At 49.5% G+C, this 24,108-nt stretch overlaps 1 protein-coding gene across 6 annotated transcripts in view; it reads right to left on the reverse strand.

Annotated features, from left to right (window-relative positions):
• Nucleotides 1-24,108, reverse strand: part of hpn (hepsin) — a 95,838-nt gene that overhangs the window by 14,649 nt on the left and 57,081 nt on the right. For 5 of the 6 annotated variants that reach the window (XM_072266199.1, XM_072266198.1, XM_072266197.1 and 2 more), the window contains 3 exons: nucleotides 19,400-19,542; nucleotides 18,906-19,070; nucleotides 18,220-18,276 (listed from right to left, as the gene is read on the reverse strand). In XM_072266199.1, the coding sequence (XP_072122300.1) occupies nucleotides 18,238-18,276; nucleotides 18,906-19,070; nucleotides 19,400-19,542 (347 nt within the window). In that variant the 3' untranslated portion in view covers nucleotides 18,220-18,237. Of the gene's footprint in view, nucleotides 1-2,252; nucleotides 2,299-18,219; nucleotides 18,277-18,905; nucleotides 19,071-19,399; nucleotides 19,543-24,108 lie in introns of those variants that run through there. The other variant, XM_072266201.1, reaches the window with a different exon arrangement.

Raw genomic sequence — 24,108 nt, forward strand, 5'->3', positions numbered from 1 at the left:
CTTTAAAGGAAGTTTGGTTCCTCCCTGTGGATGTAAAACTCGGTACGGGGGAGGAGGTGACTGCACTGGAGAGGATGCAGAGGAGATTCCCCAGGACAAGGAGACGGGAGAGGCCGGGTTTGCTCTCGGTGGTGTGGAGAGGGCTGAGGGGGACAAAACCATGAGAGGCATAGACAAGGGCAGACAGATGCAACATTTACCCAGGAGTAGCTTGGTATGGCAACCGTTCTGTTGGTGTGATGGAAACAAGATTGCAAAGAGGTGTGGACACAGCTCAGCTCAGCACAGCACATCACAGAAACCTCCGTCCTCACTCTCACTGCCTCGGTACAGCAGCCAGCATCATCAAAGACCCCACCCACCCCGGACATTCTCTCTTCTCCCCCCTCCCATCAGACAGAAAATACAAACGCCTGAAAGCACGCCCCACCAGGCTCAAACCCAGTTCCTACTCCGCTGTTATACGACCATTAAACGGTTCCCAAGTACGATAAATTGGACTCTTGACCTCACAATCTACCTCGTTATGATCTTGCACCTTATCATTTTCCTGCACCGCACTTTCTCTGTAACCGTGACACTTTATTCTGCATTCTGTGGACTCTCTAATCCTCCCACCGCCTTGGTAAGGCAGCCCAGACATTCTCTCTTCTCCCCTCTCCCGTCGGCTATGCAGGCACAAACCACCAGTCTGAAGGACAGATTCTACCCCGTACATTGAAGTGGGTGGCACAATTACAATGTTTAGAAGACACTTGGGACAGGTGCATGGATAAGAAAGGCTTAGCGGGACATAAGCCAAATATCAGCAAATGGGACCGGCTCAGGTAGGGACGTACTAGTTGGGCCAAAGAGCCTCTTTACATGCAATCCAGCTCAAATGCTGGACGAACCTTTGCAGGGAACAGACATAGCTTCGACCCCACTGCCCCCTCTCCCCACCTCCAGTATTTCCCATTCCCCAAACTGCACCCACCCCTCAGCTCTCTCACGTCAATGGGCACAGGTTCTGGCTTTAAACCAGAAAAGTGATGACCAAAATGGGGCAGGTGTGCACAGCAAGATCCCACCACCCAACATCAGTGTGAGTGATGGCAGGTGGGGAGGGAGGATGTTGAAGTTTCTCCCTGCCTTGGAAGGGGGTTCTGGATGGGGCACCCCCTCCCTCCCTGCCTGCCTCCTCTCTGTCTGTATGACACTGGTGCTGTGCCTCAGCTGCCAAGTCCCCGAGCTCCGAAATCTCCCGACTTCACAACATCCGTCATAACCTGCACCCACTCTCCCTACACAGAACCGTGGCATGGGATCAGAACAAGGCCATTCAGCTCATCTAGCCTGCTCCACCATTCCACCTGATATATATTATCCATCTCAACCCCATTCTCCTGACTGCCCCGAACTGATCAAGAACCTATCAAACCCTGGCTCAAAAACACCCAATGACTTGGCCTTCTCATCCGCCTGCAGCGACAAATTCCACAGCCTCTCGGAACCAATCGAGTCACTGAGGCCCCGAGAGGCAGTCCGCATTTCCCCAACTTAACGCCGCAGGCCATTCTACCCAGAAAGTGCATACTAGACCTCGGACCAGCCCCACAGTGCAGATCTTGCCTTTGACCTTTCCTCCTGTACAAGGTGAACAGCCCCATAAAGCCTATGGCGGGTTGCACATTTATCAGGAGCACTTCCTGGCCGTGGAAGAGATCGGCTGACTTCCTTAGGGGCCTCATTAAATCGTAAAAGGCATCAGGTGCACCCAGTGTTTCTATTGACCATAAAACCGGGGCCCAGAGCCAAGCGTTTTTCAACGTCCCAAGGTCAACATTCCTCAGAGACCTAACGTCTGCCGAGCCCAGCCCAGCCTAACAACCGGCCTCAAGAGGTGCTGGGTCAGGGTGTCCCAGGACTGTTGCGGGAGCGGGGGGAGGGAGGTTCTAGGGTTAGAGAGGGACAGGTGCAGTTTAGGGCTTGGATGGCCAAAGAGAGGTTTGGGGGAGGGGGGTCACAGAGACGGGGAAGTATGTCGGGACCAGAGGATGTCACAGAGGTGGAGAGGGGTGAAAGGGCCGGTGGGGGTCACAGAGATGAGGGTGGGGGAGGGAGTGAGAGACAGGAACGGAGGGGGGGCAAGATGGGGGCAGAGGGGGGGAGACGGGGAAACGTGATGTTTGCAGAGGGAGTGAGGGGGAAGAGAGTCGCTCACATCAACAGACAAACAGCGCAAAGGAAGAAGGATAAAGTCGGTCTCTCACCAGCCACGAGAACCACGATGCCGGCCGGCGCTCCCAACATGGTGTCCTGCGTCCAACAAGGAGAGGTATCACCGAGACGGAAACTTTCCCCCTCCGACCGTGACCCGGCTCAGGTCACTCACCGCCCTCGCCCTCCCAACACCCCCAGATCCAGCAAAGTTTCGCAACTTTCCCCGCGCCCTCCCACCCTCCAAAACTCTCACCGCATCTCCCCCACCCCAACAAAAACACATTCTAGGAGTGAATTGAATTGTAAGAAGCGCCTAATCCTACTCCCAAGAGGCAGCGATCGGGCGAGCACTGTGGTGGCTTGTAAGCTTAAAATATTCCAGGCATTTTCCATTGGGAAAACACACAGACACGCACGCACACGCACTCTCTCTCACGCTCACACTCAATCACACTCATTGTAGCACCGATCCGGTTAAAGTTACTCTGAAATCCCTCGGAAATGGGATTATGAACTGATTTTCACATTTCACTGTTCTACACACCCGAAAAATATTCAAAACAGTCCACAGATTCCCGCCCCCCCCAAAAAACAGGACGTAAAGAAAATGGTTCCCTTATAAAATATAGGCCCCAGACGGGAAAAACAAGACGCAAAAAATCAGACTCGATTGCAGATGTAGGCGCAACAGGGTTTAAAACTTACGAAAATATGTTTGCTCCGGCCAACGCGGGAGGGGGAAGCAGCAAGATTTTAAACTCGCAGGAAGAGAGGGAGAGGACAGTGTGATCAACAGTTCTGCGCGACAAACGCTCTCACCCACACCCAAAGCGGAGAGGCGGGGACGAGGGACAGAGAGAGAGGGAGGGAGGGAGGGAGATTAACCCTTTGTATGTACAACGTTAGCAACGCGTTCATTCCGGCTACGCTGCCATCCTCTCGATCGGAGGGATTTCCGCAGTTCCCCTCGCTTTTCACCGCTGGATGTGGTTTTGGATAAATTATAACATTGGCAGTGGGGAAGGCCACTTGGCCCATTAAATTTGTCCTGCTGTGCAAGAGGAGAGGGAACCCAGCGCCGATATGCTCGCTGTCCCGCAGCGCGGCGCTCCCCCCTCACCAGCCCCTCCCGCTGAGGAGTGCGCTCTCCTCCGCCCTTCCCACAGCGCGGGGCTCCCTCTTTACCGCCCCTCCCACAGGATTCAAAAGCAAAGCACATCTGTAGTTTCCAGGGTCCGCGGATATCCAGTTCTCACCCTGACTTCCTTCACCTGTTGAAATGAATACTCCTAATGACAAGATTTATGTTGTGATCTCTACGCCCCTCGCCGCCTCCTTTTCATCGCAAATCCGACTCCATTCTCCGGAATACCACCGGAATTAGAAAGCACATAACAGATCCCCGGGAGTGGGTTACAGGCCGGGATCTCATCCAGCGGTTCAGGGGGTTTATATATAGAGTAACAGATCCCCAGGAGTGGGTAGGTTACAGGATGGGATTTAATTCAGCGGGTCAGAGTTAAGTATAGAATATCAGATCGTCGAGAGTGAGTTACAGGCCGGGATCTAATGCAGGGTTTGGGGGGGGGGGTTATATATAGAATAACAGATCCCTGGGAGTGGGATACAGACTGGGATTTAATCCAGGGGTTGGCGGGGGAGGGGTTATATACAGAATGACAGGTGCCTGGGATTGGGTTACAGTCTGGGATTTAATCCAGGGGTTGGCGGGGGAGGGGTTATATACAGAATGACAGGTGCCTGGGATTGGGTTACAGGCTGGGATTCGGGGGTGGGGTTATATATAGAATAACAGGTGCCTGGAATGGGTTACAGGCCGGGATCTCATGCAGGGGTCTAAGGTTTATATGTAGAATAACAGATCCCCCAGGTGGTCTAATCCAGGTGTTGGGGTGTGGCGGGGGTGGGGGGGGGTTATATATAGAATAACAGATTCCCCGAGGAGAGTTACAGGCCGGGTTTACTTTCAATATTTAATGTCGTCTAAAGCTGTGTCACTGTAATTGAAGATTGTTTAATTATCAGTTACACTTGCCAGGTACGAGATGCCTCTAACATTTGATGTCCTTACTAATCAAGAGCTGATAAATATACCCATTGACTCTGCCCTGCGTGTTCGGTGTCCTGGAGCATTGGGAGAATCACTGAGGATACGGTGAGGAAGAGAGATTGATTGTGAAGACACTCGTTAATTTAGTATTTATTGAGATACGGCGCCTAATCACGGGACAACTTACAATGCAAACAACAGGAATTCTGCAGTTGCTGGAAATTCAAGCAACACACATCAAAGTTGCTGGTGAACGCAGCAGGCCAAGCAGCATCTGTAGGAAGAGGTGCAGTCGACGTTTCAGGCCGAGACCCTTCGTCAGGACTAACTGAAGGAAGAGTGAGTAAGGGATTTGAAAGTGGGAGGGGGAGGGGGAGATCCAAAATGATAGGAGAAGACAGGAGGGGGAGGGATGGAGCCAAGAGCTGGACAGATGATTGGCAAAAGGGGATACGAGAGGATCATGGGACAGGAGGTCCGGGAAGAAAGACAAGGGGGGGGGGACCCAGAGGATGGGCAAGAGGTATATTCAGAGGGACAGAGGGAGAAAAAGGAGAGTGAGAGAAAGAATGTGTGCATAAAAATAAGTAACAGATGGGGTACGAGGGGGAGGTGGGGCATTAGCAGAAGTTTGAGAAGTCAATGTTCATGCCATCAGGTTTGGAGGCTACCCAGACGGAATATAAGGTGTTGTTCCTCCAACCTGAGTGTGACTTCATCTTTACAGTAGAGGAGGCCGTGGATAGACATGTCAGAATGGGAATGGGATGTGGAATTAAAATGTGTGGCCACTGGGAGATCCTGCTTTCTCTGGTGGACAGAGCGTAGATGTTCAGCAAAGCGGTCTCCCAGTCTGCGTCGGGTCTCGCCAATATATAAAAGGCCACATCGGGAGCACCGGACGCAGTATATCACCCCAGTCGACTCACAAGTGAAGTGTTGCCTCACCTGGAAGGACTGTTTGGGGCCCTGAATGGTGGTAAGGGAGGAAGTGTAAGGGCATGTGTAGCACTTGTTCCACTTACACGGATAAGTGCCAGGAGGGAGATCAGTGGGGAGGGATGGGGGGGACGAATGGACAAGGGAGTTGTGTAGGGAGTAATCCCTGCGGAATGCAGAGAGGGGGGGAGGGAAAGATGTGCTTAGTGGTGGGATCCTGTTGGAGGTGGCGGAAGTTACGGAGAATAATATGTTGGACCCGGAGGCTGGTGGGGTGGTAGGTGAGGACCAGGGGAACCCTATTCCTAGTCGGGTGGCGGGAGGATGGAGTGAGAGCAGATGTACGTGAAATGGGGGAGATGCATTTAAGAGCAGAGTTGATAGTGGAGGAAGGGAAGCCCCTTTCTTTAAAAAATGAAGACATCATGTAGATTGGGTGAACCAAATTGGTAAAGGTGCTGAGGAAGAGGACTTCTTGGAATGTATGCGGGATGGTTTTTTGAACCAACATGTTGAGGAACCAACTAGAGAGCAGGCTATTCTGGACTGGGTTTTGAGCAATGAGGAAGGGTTAATTAGCGATCTTGTCGTGAGAGGCCCCTTGGGTAAGAGTGACCATAATATGGTGGAATTCTTCATTAAGATGGAGAGTGACATAGTTAATTCAGAAACAAAGGTTCTGAACTTAAAGAGGGGTAACTTTGAAGGTATGAGACGTGAATTAGCTAAGATAGACTGGCAAATGACACTTAAAGGGTTGACGGTGGATATGCAATGGCAAGCATTTAAAGGTTGCATGGATGAACTACAACAATTGTTCATCCCAGTTTGGCAAAAGAATAAATCAAGGAAGGTAGTGCACTCGTGGCTGACAAGAGAAATTAGGGATAGTATCAATTCCAAAGAAGAAGCATACAAATTAGCCAGAGAAAGTGGATCACCTGAGGACTGGGAGAAATTCAGAGTTCAGCAGAGGAGGACAAAGGGCTTAATTAGGAAGGGGAAAAAAGATTATGAGAGAAAACTGGCAGGAAACATAAAAACGGACTGTAAAAGCTTTTATAGATATGTGAAAAGGAAAAGACTGGTAAAGACAAATGTAGGTCCCCTGCAGACAGAAACAGGTGAATTGATTATGGGGAGCAAGGACATGGCAGACCAATTGAATAATTACTTTGGTTCTGTTTTCACTAAAGAGGACATAAATAATCTTCCAGAAATAGTAGGGGACAGAGGGGCCAGTGAGATGGAGGAACTGAGCGAAATACATGTTAGTAGGGAAGTGGTGTTAGGTAAATTGAAGGGATTGAAGGCAGATAAATCCCCAGGGCCAGATGGTCTGCATCCCAGGGTGCTTAAGGAAGTAGCCCAAGAAATAGTGGATGCATTAGTGATAATTTTTCAAAACTCGTTAGATTCTGGACTAGTTCCTGAGGATTGGAGGGTGGCTAATGTAACTCCACTTTTTAAAAAAGGAGGGAGAGAGAAACCGGGGAATTATAGACCGGTTAGCCTAACGTCGGTGGTGGGGAAACTGCTGGAGTCAGTTATCAAGGATGTGATATCAGCACATTTGGAAAGTGGTGAAATGATCGGACAAAGTCAGCATGGATTTGTGAAAGGAAAATCATGTCTGATGAATCTCATAGAATTTTTTGAGGATGTAACTAGTAGAGTGGATAGGGGAGAACCAGTGGATGTGGTATATTTGGATTTTCAGAAGGCTTTTGACAAGGTCCCACACAGGAGATTAGTGTGCAAACTTAAAGCACACGGTATTGCGGGTAAGGTATTGGTGTGGGTGGAGAGTTGGTTAGCAGACAGGAAGCAAAGAGTGGGAATAAACAGGACCTTTTCAGAATGGCAGGCCGTGGCTAGTGGGGTACCGCAAGGCTCAGTGCTGGGACCTCAGTTGTTTACAATATATATTAATGACTTGGATGAGGGAATTAAATGCAGCATCTCCAAGTTTGCGGATGACACGAAGCTGGGTGGCAGTGTTAGCTGTGAGGAGGATGCTAAGAGGATGCAGGGTGACTTGGATAGGTTGGGTGATTGGGCAAATTCATGGCAGATGCAATTTAATGTGGATAAATGTGAAGTTATCCACTTTGGTGGCAAAAATAGGAAAACAGATTATTATCTGAAGGGTGGCCGATTAGGAAAAGGGGAGGTGCAACGAGACCTGGGTGTCATTATACACCAGTCATTGAAAGTGGGCATGCAGGTACAGCAGGCGGTGAAAAAGGCGAATGGTATGCTGGCATTTATAGCGAGAGGATTCGAGTACAGGAGCAGGGAGGTACTACCGCAGTTGTACAAGGCCTTGGTGAGACCACACCTGGAGTATTGTGTGCAGTTTTGGTCCCCTAATCTGAGGAAAGACATCCTTGCCATAGAGGGAGTACAAAGAAGGTTCACCAGATTGATTCCTGGGATGGCAGGACTTTCATATGAAGAAAGACTGGATGAACTGGGCTTGTACTCATTGGAATTTAGAAGATTGAGGGGGGATCTGATTGAAACATATAAGATAATAAAGGGATTGGACAGGCTAGATGCAGGAAGATTGTTCCCGATGTTGGGGAAGTCCAGAACGAGGGGCCACAGTTTGAGGATAGAGGGGAAGCCTTTTAGGACCGAGATTAGGAAAAACTTCTTCACACAGAGAGTGGTGAATCTGTGGAATTCTCTGCCACAGGAAACAGTTGAGGCCAGTTCATTGGCTATATTTAAGAGGGAGTTAAATATGGCCCTTGTGGCTACGGGGATCAGGGGGTATGGAGGGAAGGCTGGGGCGGGGTTCTGAGTTGGATGATCAGCCATGATCATAATAAATGGCGGTGCAGGCTCGAAGGGCCGAATGGCCTACTCCTGCACCTATTTTCTATGTATGTTTCTGTGTATCTCCCTCGTCCTAGAATGAAAAGCCTCATCCTGAGAGCAGATGCGGTGGAGACGGAGGAATTGCGAGAAGGGGATGGCGTTTTTGCAAGAGACAGGGTGAGAAGAGGAATAGTCCAGATAGCTGTGAGAGTCAGTAGGCTTATAGTAGACATCAGTGGATAAGCTGTCTCCAGAGACAGAGACAGAAAGATCTAGAAAGGGGAGGGAGGTGTCGGAAATGGACCAGGTAAACTTGAGGGCAGGGTGAAAGTTGGAGGCAAAGTTAATAAAATCAACGAGTTCTGCATGCGTACAGGAAGCAGCGCCAATGCAGTCGTCGATGTAGCGAAGGAAAAGTGGGGGACAGATACCAGAATAGGCACGGAACATAGATTGTTCCACAAACCCAACAAAAAGGCAGGCATAGCTAGGACCCATACGGGTGCCCATAGCTACACCTTTAGTTTGGAGGAAGTGGGAGGAGCCAAAGGAGAAATTATTAAGAGTAAGGACTAATTCCGCTAGACGGAGCAGAGTGGTGGTAGAGGGGAACTGATTAGGTCTGGAATCCAAAAAGAAGCGTAGAGCTTTGAGACCTTCCTGATGGGGGATGGAAGTATATAAGGACTGGACATCCATGGTGAAAATAAAGCGGTGAGGGCCAGGGAACTTAAAATCATCGAAAAGTTTAAGAGCGTGAGAAGTGTCACGAACATAGCTAGGAAGGGATTGAACAAGGGGTGATAAAACAGTGTCGAGGTATGCAGAAATGAGTTCGGTGGGGCAGGAGCAAGCTGAGACAATAGGTCGGCCAGGACAGGCAGGTTTGTGGATCTTGGGTAGGAGGTAGAAACGGGAAGTGCGGGGTGTGGGAACTATAAGGTTGGTAGCAGTGGATGGGAGATCCCCTGAGCGGATAAAGTCGGTGATGGTGTGGGAGACAATGGCCTGGTGCTCCTTAGTGGGGTCACGATCAATGACCTACTAACACCCGTAGGGAACCTACACATTCTGGGAGGAGGGGGGCGTGCATCGGAGGAATTGAACTCCGAACTCGGGCGCCCGAGCTGTAATAGCGCCGCTCTAACCGCTGTGCTACAGGGGCGCCCCAAACAACATTAGCAATGCTAACAGTTCAGTCTACACTCCGCTGAGCTGTAGTAGTGGGCAGCTTTCCCCTTCTCCTTCCCTTTCCTGCTTCCACCGCCGGTTTCCCAGGCCGGCTGTACGGGCGGCGGGTAGGAACAGGGAGACAGACCTATCAAGGAGCCGACTCTGCGTCCCCTTGTTGGACCCCCATCTGCCCCTTGTATCCGACAGAGGGGAACCCGGAAAACATTACAATATAGTATTGTGAATAATACAGAGAACAGCAGTGGGGAGGCAGTGTATCACAGGGAACGTGTGTGTAACCTTCAGAATCACGGGCATGTCGTGAAATTTGTTGTTTGGTGGCAGCAGTACAGCGCAAGAACGACTGTACATTGTAATTTTAGATTGATCGATTCAGGTTTATTTAACACGTACAGTGAAATGCGTCACTTGCGTTTACAACCAGCACAGCCCCGGATATTCTGGGAATGTGTTGTAACGCAGTCTGATGGCAACACATCACGTCCACCCTCATCGTTCACTGTACAGATCTAGTCAAGACACACGGAGCAGAATCGATCGGAAAGATGAAACTGGAGGAGCCGAATTGGGGCCATTTGACCTCTAACTCAGCTCCGCCATTCCATCATGGCTGATTTATTAACCCTCTCAACTCATTCTCTGTAACATTTGGCACCCTTACTCATCAAAAACTTAACCTCCGTTTTAAATGTACCCACTGAGTCGGCCTCCACAGCCGTCTGTGGCGCTAAACTACAAGACCCGACAAAGGGTTATCGGGGTCTCTCTTCCATCCATCAGGAACGCTGCATTCACACGGGCCTTTAGCATTATCACAGATTTCCCCACCACCACCACCACCCCCAGACCGTTCAACAATCTCTTTGACGCCCCCTTCCCCACCACCATTAAGCGGGAGACTCCGTAGCGTTAGGACAAGGACCAGGGGACCGCCGAACTCCCTGGTTCGCCCAGGTCTCCGCACGTGGTGGAGCGCCAGAAGCGTTATACTACTTATTCACTTTTTAAAGTTGTGCCGTAAATTTTGCACAGGGAGGGCAAGTGGTTTGAAAGCGGGGTTAAAGAGGTCATCTTTGTCAAACTGGAAAACCCATCCCTGAACAGAGGGGGTGAGGTACGACACCACCCATCAGTTTACGTTGCAGTCCTAACCTCTCCACCCAAGCGTCTCCACAACAGTTCGTATCTCCATTCATGCAGAGAAAAGACTAATGAACCTCTCATTACCTCTGCGACTCTTACCGACCCTCATTTGATTGCTTTTACGTTAAACAACTCAGAGTTTACAAGCCGGAAAACTACCCGTCATGGATCGGAGCTGAAGAAGGCTCTCGGATGAGTGGTGAAACGCCTGCGAGACAGCACAGAAAGTCCAGGGGCCTTGATTTACTACTGCTTAATCACAATGACCTGGATGACTGAGAACTTTCATAGACGTACACCTTATTATTTCTTAATTTATTTGTGCACACTGTGGGGGTACATGTATTATGCAGTGTGGGAGTTACATGTACTGTGCAGTGTGGGGATTACATGTACTGTGCAGTGTGGGGGTTTCATGTGCTGTGCAGTGTGGGGGAACATGTACTATGCAGTGTGGCGGTTACATGTACTGTGCAGTGTGGGGATTACATGTACTGTGCAGTGTGGGGGTTTCATGTGCTGTGCAGTGTGGGGGAACATGTACTGTGCAGTGTGGCGGTTACATGTACTGTGCAGTGTGGGGGTTACATGTGCTGTGCTGTGTGGGGGTTACATGTACTGTGCTGTGTGGGAGTTACATGTACTGTGCAGTGTGGGAGTTACATGTACTGTGCTGTGTGGGGATTACATGTACTGTGCAGTGTGGGGATTACATGTACTGTGCAGTGTGGGGGTTACATGTACTGTGCAGTGTGGGGGTTACATGTACTGTGCAGTGTGGGAGTTACATGTACTGTGCAGTGTGGGGGTTACATGTGCTGTGCTGTGTGGGGGTTACATGTACTGTGCAGTGTGGGGGAACATGTACTGTGCTGTGTGGGAGTTACATGTACTGTGCAGTGTGGGAGTTACATGTACTGTGCTGTGTGGGGGTTACATGTACTGTGCTGTGTGGGGTTTACATGTACTGTGCTGTGTGGGGGTTACATGTACTGTGCAGTGTGGGGATTACATGAACTGTGCAGTGTGGGGATTACATGTACTGTGCTGTGTGGGGGCTACATGTACTGTGCAGTGTGGGAGTTACATGTACTGTGCTGTGTGGGGGTTACATGTGCTGTGCTGTGTGGGAGTTACATGTACTGTGCTGTGTGGGGGTTACATGTACTGTGCAGTGTGGGGGTTACATGTACTGTGCAGTGTGGGAGTTACATGTACTGTGCTGTGTGGGGGTTACATGTACTGTGCAGTGTGGGAGTTACATGTACTGTGCAGTGTGGGAGTTACATGTACTGTGCTGTGTGGGGATTACATGTACTGTGCAGTGTGGGGGTTACATGTACTGTGCAGTGTGGGAGTTACATGTACTGTGCTGTGTGGGGGTTACATGTACTGTGCTGTGTGGGGGTTACATGTACTGTGCAGTGTGGGGGAACATGTACTGTGCAGTGTGGGGGAACATGTACTGTGCTGTGTGGGAGTTACATGTACTGTGCAGTGTGGGAGTTACATGTACTGTGCAGTGTGGGGATTACATGTACTGTGCAGTGTGGGGGTTACATGTACTGTGCAGTGTGGGGATTACATGTACTGTGCTGTGTGGGGGTTACATGTACTGTTCAGTGTGGGGGTTACATGTACTGTGCAGTGTGGGGGAACATGTACTGTGCAGTGTGGGAGTTACATGTACTGTGCAGTGTGGGAGTTACATGTACTGTGCTGTGTGGGGGTTACATGTGCTGTGCAGTGTGGGGGTTACATGTACTGTGCAGTGTGGGAGTTACATGTACTGTGCAGTGTGGGGGTTACATGTACTGTGCAGTGTGGGGAGTTACATGTACTGTGCTGTGTGGGGGTACATGTACTGTGCTGTGTGGGGGTACATGTACTGTGCAGTGTGGGGGTTACATGTGCTGTGCTGTGTGGGGGTTACATGTGCTGTGCTGTGTGGGAGTTACATGTACTGTGCAGTGTGGGGGTTACATGTACTGTGCAGTGTGGGGGTACATGTACTGTGCAGTGTGGGAGTTACATGTACTGTGCAGTGTGGGGATTACATGTACTGTGCTGTGTGGGGGTTACATGTACTGTGCAGTGTGGGGGTTTCATGTACTGTGCTGTGTGGGGGTTACATGTACTGTGCAGTGTGGGGGTTACATGTACTGTGCAGTGTGGGAGTTACATGTACTGTGCTGTGTGGGGGTTACATGTACTATGCAGTGTGGGGGTTACATGTACTGTGCAGTGTGGGAGTTACATGTACTGTGCTGTGTGGGGGTTACATGTACTGTGCAGTGTGGGGGTTACATGTACTGTGCAGTGTGGGGAGTTACATGTACTGTGCAGTGTGGGGGTTACATGTACTGTGCAGTGTGGGGGCTACATGTACTGTGCTGAGTGGGAGTTTCATTTGTCAGAATACATGTCTACAGTCCAATGACAACAAACTTCAACTTGATCTGAAAACAGATTCACCACCCTCTGGCTAAAGAAATTTCACGTCTCCGTTGCAAAGGGACATCTTTGTATTCGGAGAAATTCTGCCCCACTATTAGAAACATCTTCTCCACATACACTCCATCTCGGTGGGCGGGTGAATGGATGGATGAATGGAGCAAAAAGAGGGAAGGTATCACAGGGATAGGTAGTAGTCATGGGTTCAGAAATCTGACAGCGGAGGGGAAGCACAGCTGTTCCTGAATCGTTGGGTGTGTGTCTTCAGCCTCCTGCACCTCTTCTCTGATGGCAGTAATGGAGGCCAGATGCCTTGCAGATGTCCGTGATGGTGGGGAGGGTTGTGTCCACTGTGGAGCCTGTGAGTCTACGACCCTCTGCAGCCTCACGTGTTCCTGAGCATTGGAGCCTCCATTCTGGGCAGTGATGCAACCAGTCAGAGTAGTCTGCACCGTACCTCTGTAGAAAATTTACTAGAGTCTTTGGTGACATACCAAATCTCCTCCTACTCTTCATGTGCAGCCTCTGGCATCCCCCACATGTGTATTTTCAGTAGTGTTGCTCACATACTTATTATTGGGTGTAGGGGACCTGCATATTCATTACTGGGAGTGGCATTGCACACGTGTTTTTCCTTGGGAGTGGTGAATGGGATTGAATGCGGGACAGTCACAGCGAACATCTCCAGTCTGACCTTGACATGAGGAAAGTCACCAGTGATACAGCTGAAGATGTTGGGGCCCAGGACACCGCCACAAGGATCTCTTCTAGTGACGTTCTGGGGCTGCGATGACTGACCATACCACCCCACCCCACCCCCAATCTTTGTGCGAGGGCCAACTCCAACTCACTGACCATTGGCCTCAACTCTGCGAGGGCTCTGTGATGCCACACTCGATCACCCACTGCCCCAACGTTGGGGGCAGTCTCTGCCCTCTCCTCTGGAGCCTGGCTCTCTGGTCTGTGTTGACACCAAGGCTGTGACAGGCTCTGAAGGAGAAGGGGCTAATGAGACTCGGACCAGGATTGGAACACGGACAGAGATCTAGTGAAAAGTTTGTCTTTTACTGTTCATACAGATCATATCATCACACAGTACACTGGGGTGGGACAAGATAAAACAGTGACAGAGAAAGTGTAGTGCAGGTCATCAATAAGGTGCAAGATGACAATGAGGTAGATTTAAGGTCTTGAATCTTACAGTGTATTTTATTGAACAATCTGGGGTAGAAACTGTCGTTGAGCCTGGGGTATGTGATTTCAGGCACCCTGATGGAGGAGTTGGGTGGGGAGGATCTTTGATCAGATTGGCTGCTTTACCAAGGGGGCTGAGTCACGCTCTCAAGTGCAGACAGCCCATGGCAGGGAGGGTCGTTTCCGACACGGGCTGAGCTGTGGACACAGCTCTGCCGTTTCTTTTGGTTATGGGTGGAGCAGCTGCCGCGGCAAGCCGTGATGCATCCAGGCAGAATGTTTTCTGTGGTGCAGGGGCTTGCAGAATTTCTTCAGCCTCCTGCGGCAGTGGAGGTGTTGTGAGCCCCCTTGGCTGTGGTGCCTACGTATTTATTGAGGAGCGGGTTAGAGGTGAGGAGGTGCCTTGTATCAGCAGAGTCACAGACACATTCACATGTGATTGGACACTCCTGGGCCATTCGCCACATTCCCACATGGATCCCAGCTGGAGTGGAACCATTTGGAAAGAGGACAGGCCATCCACCAACACCGGGTACGGGAAAGCCTCAGCAGGTCGGCTGGGAAATAGCGAGCCCCAGTCACTGGAGGAACATCGACAGGGAGATGGGAAGGGAGGGGATCGGTGAGGAGGGAGGGGATCACTGAGGGGGGGATGTAGGGGAGTGAGGGGATCACTGGGGGGGAGTGGTGAGGAGGGAGGGGATCACTGAGGGGGGATGTAGGGGAGGGAAGGGAATAACAAGGGGCATAGGGGGAAGGAGGGAATCACAGATTGGGAGGGGATGGGGGAGATAGGGGAGGGGTTTAGAGGTGGGGGGAATTATAGAGGTGGGGGGAATTATAGAGGTGGGAAGGTTCACCCCACACCACTGAGTGACCACCCCCCCACCAGTGATCAGAGAGTCTGGGGTCACAGGGAATAAATATATCCCAGTAAATGGTCCCATTCTAAGAAACACCGTGGCAGGAACTAAACAAGATGTTCCCTCCCAACAGCACCACACACAGACAAACAGTTTAATACTAAAATCTCTTTTCTTTTTAAACAATGACATTTTTAAAAAATCAGACTGAGAAATATACAGTTCACGTACAGTGCAATTCCCAGTGAATTACTGAGGTCTCGTTCAGAGACAAGACAGTAACGTGTGCAAATAAAATCATCACCTAATTCATATCAGACACTTGTGCACGAGAAATACTAATGAATAAATGTGCTGCAATAGTTATAGAGAAAGCTGTGCAAAAAAAATCTTCTCCATAATTAATTCCAAACCTGTGGATTCTGGGTGCTGGATAAAAAAAACTAGCCTGTGCGTGACTGCAAAGAGTCGCGTGTGACGGTGTGTACAGACTAGTCTGTCTCTGTCACACTCACGCCCATCAAAGATCCTCATCAGCAGGAGGTAGAGAACTACCACATCCAGGAACAGCTCCTTCCCTTCAACCATGCAGTTCCTCGGTGTAGTGACCACCTCACACTACAAAGGATATTCGTTCTAATTGTGTCCTTGTAAAAACTGTGTATAATGTACGTTTATGATGACCTTGTGGATGTTGTGTCTCTGGCACTCTGATGCTGCTGCAAGGGTTTCATTGCGCCTGTACGAACGTGGGCTTGTACGCTTGACATTTCAAACTGTTGAACAGTCACCAACCCAAAACATCCACGATGTTCCTCCCCCTCAAGATGCTACCTGACCAGCCGAGCATTTTCAGCACTGTATCGTGTTATAATTCTGATTAGTTTAATACTTTAAGTTGTACCCATTACCAGAAGAATTGGTTCTCCCCCCCCCAAACACACACAACCCCTCACTAGGGGACAGATCATATATACACACTAGGAGACAGGTCACACACACACACACACACACACAATCACTAGGGTATGCATCTCTCTCTCACACCCACCCACACCCATCTCTGAGTGACAAACCGCTCATGCTCTCTCTCACACACACACACACATACGCCCCCCATCTCTGAGGGACGAGTCTCTCTCTCTCTCACACACACACACACCCCCCCGACCCCCATCACTGGGGGGGAATCGGTCTCTCTCTCAGACACACCTCCATCACTGGAGTCGGGTCAGTCACACACACACCCTCACTGGGGAATGGGTCCCTCAGACACAAGATTACACAGTCACGGCTGGGGGGGGCAGGTCACGTACACACACTGGCCCACAATGAGGAGGAGATGTAGAGATGGAGTTGGGAGGCATGCAGATATTCTAACTGCGAGAGACATTCCACCTCCCCGCAAAGCACACACACCCATCACCGGGGTCGGGTCAGTATCACACACACATCACTGGAGGGGTCACTCTTTCTCACACACACCCCCCCCCCCATCATTCACAATCTCACACACACATATACAGACACATACAGATGCCAAGGTCACTGACGCAGCGTGGCAGCAGCTTGAATCAATCCGGTGGGTTAATTATCTCATGTCGGTTGCCTGAGGCCGAAGGCGTGTTCCAAATAGAAATTAGAAGGGGAGTGGACGGAGCAGGGTGAACGGCGAGGACAAGCTGAACCGCCTGTACTGTTGTACATCGACACTACACCCAGCGTCAGGCTATCCAGGGACTCCCCAGCCTGGTGCAACTCTTGTTCCAGGCCCAAAGGGCAAACACGGACGGCAGCCAGGCCTCACCTGGAGCCGTGCGTGCAATGCCAGTCACTGTGTCACAGGAGGTGTGCGGAGGCTCTGGAGAAGGTGCGGGAACGGCAGCCAGGATCCTGCCTGGATGACCTGTTAGAAAGGGCTGGACAAACCTGGATTGGCTCTGAGGAGTCCTGCTAGAGGTTTATAACATTATAGGAGGCAAAGGTAGAGTGGATAGCCAGCATCTTTACCTTGGGGCTGATCTTGGGGGAGGGGGAATGCTTGGAGGAGAGGTGAGGGACTGGATTTACAGTGATGGCTGCCTGGAATGTGCAGCCAGGGGTGTTGGTGGAGGCAGATACGAAGGGGGTGTTTGAGAGTTCTTGGACACATGAATGCACAAGGAATGGAGGGATATGCACGTTGCATAGGCAGAAGGAATTAGTTTCGTTAGGCAGTTAATTGCCAGTTTAAATAGTACGGCATAACTGTGCGCTGAAGGGCCTGATCTTGTTCCCGTGCAAAACCGTTTCACATTTTTTGCTTTACAGAGATTTCCTTTGCAAGTAGTTTGGATCTGAGCTGTAGTTTATGGGGGTGACTGTGTTCCCAGCGGCAGCCAGAATCAAGGTTCCAGTTAAACATACTGTTAAACATCATCTGTCCCAACTCCAGTAATATGGGGGAGGGGGGGTGGATTAACCTCCTCCTTCCTATTATGTTAAACTAGGCAGGAAGTCAGAGGATAAGACGGCAAATTTGTTAACTGGTTAAACGTACAAGTTTGTGAGTATGAAATTATGTTTTGTATAAGAAGTTAAAGATATGGATTTCTGATTTAGTAAGCAGTGTGCCTCCTACAAATAGATACACCCCTTTGCCACATTGTTGCTTCAGAAATCACTGTCTCCAAGTAAGGAGGAAAATCTCTGGCTCCCTCCTACATCCCGAACAGGCCAGGATTTGACACACAGTTTGAATTATCCCGGGGCTAAAATAAAACATGGGTGCAGGATCGAGAAATGGCAAGCAAAGTTATTCTGGGATCAAATGGGTCAACACTGGAAGCCTCTACTCAAGACTATCCCATGGACGACAAGGCGAAGGAACGCTCCCATTCGTGATGTTCCCAAATCCCTCTGCTGCATGGTTGGAAGAATTTACAAAATACCATCTAGCCTCATCCCAACTCCCAAGAGCAACCATCAGGAAACAGCTTACCTAGTCGTTTATTAAAACCAGGAAGACCATCATCACTCCAACTCCCATCCTGACAATGACAATATCCTCACCATGCAGGACACAGATGGCAGGAGATTTTCAAAAATTGGAGCCCCATTAACCAACACAAAACTTCCAACACCAACCCAAAATATTTCGGAAAGTCGTGACCTTCAGTGAGATTGGCAGAGGAGGCCTTTTTTGTAAATTTCAGACCAGATTCCAAGTAACCCTGAACACAAGGGATGATTTAGAATATAGAAAAGCTTGTTTGATTCAATATACAAAACATATAAATACAAACTTTGTATAGCTCAGGAGACACTATTCATAGTGAAAGATCATAATTCCAATAATTAACAATAAAGTCTTTAATCCATCGAGTATATCCCACTCAGTTCATCGTACATCTGTAAATGTAAGATAATAAAAGTCAATACTCAGAATAGACACTGTACAGACTGTCACCGCACAGAACTATCCACCAAAATCTGCTTCCTTGGGTTCATAATCGATTATTAATTTACTCCATTTCACTGGGTTCAGTCCCCAGAAACATTTCCTAATGCTCAAACTTTGAACTAACCTTTGTTCCCTGCCTTGGCAGTGAGTGATGGGACTGTGTGGGGGGAGCTTCACTCTGGGTCTGACCCCAGGAGTGTGTGATGGGATGGTGTGGAGGGAGCTTCACTCTGTGTCTGACCCCGGGAGTGTGTGATGGGACGGAGGGGAGAGATCTTCACTCTGTGTCTGACCCCGAGAGTGTGTGATGGGACTGTGTGGAGGGAGCTTCACAGTGTGTCTGACCCCAGCAGTGTGTGACGGGACAGAGGGAAGGGAGATTCACTCTGTGTCTGACCCTGAGAGTGTGTGATGGGACAGTGTGGAGGGAGCTTCACTCCGTGTCTGACCCTGAGAGTGTGTGATGGGACAGTGCAGAGGAAGCTTCACTCCGTGTCTAACCCCGGGAGTATGTGATGGGATGGTGCAGAGGGAGTTTCACTCTGTTTGGGAGTATCCACTACCCCGTGGCTCATACCTTCATTGCTCGATACACCCACGACTGGTACTCCGTCACCCTGCAGTAGACGCCAGGTTTAGTTGCCATCGCACAGCCCGTTCCCCAGCTGACAACGCCACTTAGGCGCCAACGGGATCTGTTTGAGAGGGTATCCTGACAGACCAGGGGTCCTCCGCTGTCACCCTGGGGATACAGACCACAGGGTCAAAGTGTTTGTGTATGTACCTGCACATCAGTGTCTACGTCGACCTTCAGTAAGGGTGTGTTTGTGTGTATCTGTACAAGTCTGGGTCTGTACAAGTGTGTAAGTATACTTGTGAGAGTGTGTGTGTCTGTGTGTGTGTGTTTCTCTGTGTAAAGCTGTGTGCGTTTGTGTGAGTGCACGCGTGTGGGTCTGTGTGTGGGTGTGGGTGTGGGGGAAAGGGAGGAACCTGCCACTCCGTGAGCATCTGTGTGCCTCTGCTTGTCTGTCTGCATGCACCCATCCCCGGAGAGGCCGGGACCCCACTCACCTGGCAAGCGTCAACACCACCCTCACTGTAGCCAGCGCAGAACATCTTGGGAGTGATCTGCCCGTTGTAGAACTCCGGACTGTTACACCGGGCATTGCTGACGATGGGCACCTCCGCTTCCCGGAGCTCGTCCGACTGATGGCCTGTTCCCAAACACCAGGCTGTCACTGTCACGGGAATACACCACACAGAATCCGGCCCACACATCTCCGGCTGTGCCCTCTTCACCGGGGGCACATCCCTCCCCACCATCCGGGCCACGCCATCTTCTCACAGCTCCCATTGGGCAGGAGGTACAGTGGTCTGAAGTCCCACACCACCAGATTCCCTTTAACCATTTGGCTCCTGAACCAACCAGTACAACCCTAATCGCTCCCTCACTACAGCAACACCAGGACCATTTTGTCCACAATAGACTCTTTCTAGTTTTTGTACCTATTGTGTCCTTTCTTGTAAAAGGAGCCTATAATTTACATTGTTATTGTGAATGTTGTAGATGGACAGTGCAGAGCATTCTGACTAGCTGCGACACTGCCCGATCTGGAGGCTCCAATCCAGGATCTCAAGAGGCCGCCGAGGGCTGTGGGCCCAGGCAGAGGACAACCCTCCCCAGCAACGAGAATTTCTTCAAGAGATGGTGCCTTAAGGCGATGGCATCCATCGTCAAGGAGCCTCGCCCTTGGGGACCTGCCCTCTTCTCGTTACTACCATCAGGGAGGAGACACAGAATACCCACACTCAACGTTTTAGGGACAGCTTCTTCCCCTCCGTCACCAGATTTCTGAGTGGTCCTTAGTCCACGAGCACTACTTGCACAATTGTGTTTTGTAAAGTGCAGGAATTAGTGATGCACGGAACTGTACTGCTGCCATAAAAAAACATATTCCATATGTGCTGGGACCGCAGCTGTTTACAATATATATTAATGATTTAGATGAGGGAATTAAAAGTATCATTAGCAAATTTGCCGATGACACAAAGCTGGGTGGCAGTGTGAAATGTGAGGAGGATGTTATGAGAATGCAGGGTGTCTTGGACAGGCTGGGTGAATGGGCAGATGCATGGCAGATGCAGTTTAATGTGGATAAATGTGAGGTTATCCACTTTGATGGTAAGAACAGGAAGGCAGATTATTATCTAAATGGAGTCAAGTTAGGAAAAGGGGAAGTACAGCAAGATCTAAGTGTTCTTGTACATCAGTCACTGAAAACAAGCATGCAAGTACAGCAAGCAGTGAAGAAAGCTAATGGCATGCTGGCCTTCATAACAAGGGGAAGTGAGTATAAGAGCAAAGAGGTCCTTCTGCATCTGTACAGGGCCCTGCTGAAACCACACCTGGAGTACTGTGTGCAGTTTTGGTCTCCAAATTTGAGGAAGGACATTCTTGCTATTGAGGGAGTGCAGCGTAGGTTCACAAGGTTAATTCCCCGGATGGTGGGACTGTCATACGTCGAAGGATTGGAGCGACTGGGCTTGTATACTCTGGAATTTAGAAGGGGATCTTATTGAAACATATAAGATTATTAAGGGATTGGACATGCTGCAGGCAGGAAGCATGTTCCCGCTGATGGGTGAGACCAGAACCAGAGGCCACAGTTTAACAATTAGGGGTAAGCCATTTAGAACAGAGTTGAGGAAAAACTTTTTCACCCAGAGAGTGGTGGATATATGGAATGTTCTGTCCCAGAAGGCTGTGGAGGCCAAGTCTCTGGATGCTTTCAAAAAAGAGATGGATAGAGCTCTTAAAGATAGTGGAATCAAAGGTTATGGGGATAAGGCAGGAACTGGATACTGATAGTCATGATCACAGTGAATGGCGGTGCAGGCTCGAAGGGCCGAATGGCCTACTCCTGCACCTATTGTCTATTGTCAGATAGGCCAGTAATAACAAACCCGATTCAGATTTGAATGTTATGTCTCTGGCGCTGCGTGCCTGCGATGCTGCTGCAAGTAAGGTTTTCATTGCACCTCGAGTGTGTGATAATAGCCTTGACTTTGACCTTTGCTTGCACTTCCAAGAGGGTGAGAACACGGATAGTCTATCAAAATGTGTGGCCTCTGAAGGCAGAGTCAACTTTTAATTTTGGTAAGGAAGGCGCTCGGCAAGCTGGCCTTCATCAGCTCAGCTCAAGAGTCAGGAAGTCACGTTGGAGATCTATAAAACTCTGGCCAGGCTGCACTTGGAGTATTGCGTGTAGTTCTGTTTGCCCCAGTACAGGAACGCTGTGCAGGCTTTGGAGAAGTTGCAGAAGAGGTTCACCTGGATTAGAGGGCATGAGCTTGCCCAAACTTGGGCTGCTTTCTTTAGAACAGTGTGGTGCGTGGCCAAGTGGTTAGGGCATTGGGCTCATGATCTGAAGGTCGTGGGTTCGAGTCTCGGCCAGGGCAGCGTGTTGTGTCTTTGAGCAAGGCACTTGACCACACACTGCTCCAATCCACCCAGCTGAAAATGGATACTGGCAAATGCTGGAGGTTGACCTCACGATAGACTGGCGTCCTATCCGGGGGGGAGAGTCTGGTACTCTCAGTCGCTTCACGCCACGGAAACCAGCATCAGCACTGGCCTGATGGGCCACAAGGCTCGGAACAGACTTTAACTTTTTCTTTAGAACAGCAAAGGCTGAGCAGGGGTGCGAGGGGTGCGAGGGGGGGCACCTGACAAAAGTTCATGAGTTAGGGTTATAGTTAGGGTCTGTCATCTCCCCCCAACCCCCCTGGTGGAAATGGCAAACATCAGATAAATCTTTGGACATGTGAGGTGTGATAGAGAGGTGGGGGGGGGGGAACAATAGGGCAGAAGATAGAAACATAGAAAATAGGTGCAGGAGTAGGCCATTCGGCCCTTCGAGCCTGCACCGCCATTTATTATGATCATGGCTGATCATCCAACTCAGAACCCCGCCCCAGCCTTCCCTCCATACCCCCTGATCCCCGTAGCCACAAGGGCCATATCTAACTCCCTCTTAAATATAGACAATGAACTGGTCTCAACTGTTTCCTGTGGCAGAGAATTCCACAGATTCACCACTCTCTGTGTGAAGAAGTTTTTCCTAATCTCGGTCCTAAAAGGCTTCCCCTTTATCCTCAAACTGTGACCCCTTGTTCTGGACTTCCCCAACATCGGGAACAATCTTCCTGCATCTAGCCTGTCCAATCCCTTTAGGATTTTATACATTTCAATCAGATCCCCCCTCAATCTTCTAAATTCCAACGAGTACAAGCCCAGTTCATCCAGTCTTTCTTCATATGAAAGTCCTCACATCCCAGGAATCAATCTGGTGAACCTTCTTTGTACTCCCTCTATGGCAAGGATGATGTCTTTCCTCAGATTAGGGGACCAAAACTGCACACAATACTCCAGGTGTGGTCTCACCAAGGCCTTGTACAACTGCAGTAGTACCTCCCTGCTCCTGTACTCGAATCCTCTCGCTATAAATGCCAGCATACCATTCGCCTTTTTCACCGTCTGCTGTACCTGCATGCCCACTTTCAATGACTGGTGTATAATGACACCCAGGTCTCATTGCACCTCCCCTTTTCCTAATCGGCCACCCTTCAGATAATAATCTGTTTTCCTATTTTTGCCACCAAAGTGGATAACTTCACATTTATCCACATTAAATTGCATCTGCCATGAATTTGCCCACTCACCCAACCTATCCAAGTCACTCTGCATCCTCTTAGCATCCTCCTCACAGCTAACACTGCCACCCAGCTTCGTGTCATCCGCAAACTTGGAGATGCTGCATTTAATTCCCTCATCCAAGTCATTAATATATATTGTAAACAACTGGGGTCCCAGCACTGAGCCTTGTGGTACCCCACTAGTCACCGCCTGCCATTCTGAAAAGGTCCTGTTTATTTCCACTCTTTGCTTCCTGTCTGCTAACCAATTCTCCATCCACATCAATACCTTACCCCCAATACCGTGTGCTTTAAGTTTGCACACTAATCTCCTGTGTGGGACCTTGTCAAAAGCCTTTTGAAAATCCAAATATACCACATCTACTGGTTCTCCCCTATCCACTCTACTAGTTACATCCTCAAAAAATTCTATGAGATTCATCAGACATGATTTTCCTTTCACAAATCCATGCTGACTTTGTCCAATGATTTCACCGCTTTCCAAATGTGCTGTTATCACATCTTTGATAATTGACTCTCGCATTTTCCCCACCACCGATGTTAGGCGAACCGGTCTATAATTCCATGGTTTCTCTCTCCCCCCTTTTTTAAAAAGTGGGGTTACATTAGCCACCCTCCAATCCTCAGGAACTAGTCCAGAATCTAACGAGTTTTGAAAAATTATCACTAATGCATTCACTATTTCTTGGGCTACTTCCTTAAGCACTCTAGGATACAGACCATCTGGCCCTGAGGATTTATCTGCCTTCAATCCCTTCAATTTACCTAACACCATTTCCTTACTAACATGTATTTCGCTCAGTTCCTCCATCTCACTGGACCCTCTGTCCCCTACTATTTCTGGAAGATTATTTATGTCCTCCTTAGTGAAGACAGAACCAAAGTAATTATTCAATTGGCCTGCCATGTCCTTGCTCCCCATAATCAATTCACCTGTTTCTGTCTGTAGGGGACCTACATTTGTCTTTACCAGTCTTTTCCTTTTTACATATCTATAAAAGCTTTTACAGTCAGTTTTTATGTTCCCTGCCAGTTTTCTCTCATAATCTTTTTTCCCCTTCCTA

This window comes from Mobula birostris, chromosome 8 (genome assembly GCF_030028105.1).
Source record: "Mobula birostris isolate sMobBir1 chromosome 8, sMobBir1.hap1, whole genome shotgun sequence".
Taxonomy (NCBI): Eukaryota; Metazoa; Chordata; class Chondrichthyes; order Myliobatiformes; family Myliobatidae; genus Mobula; species Mobula birostris.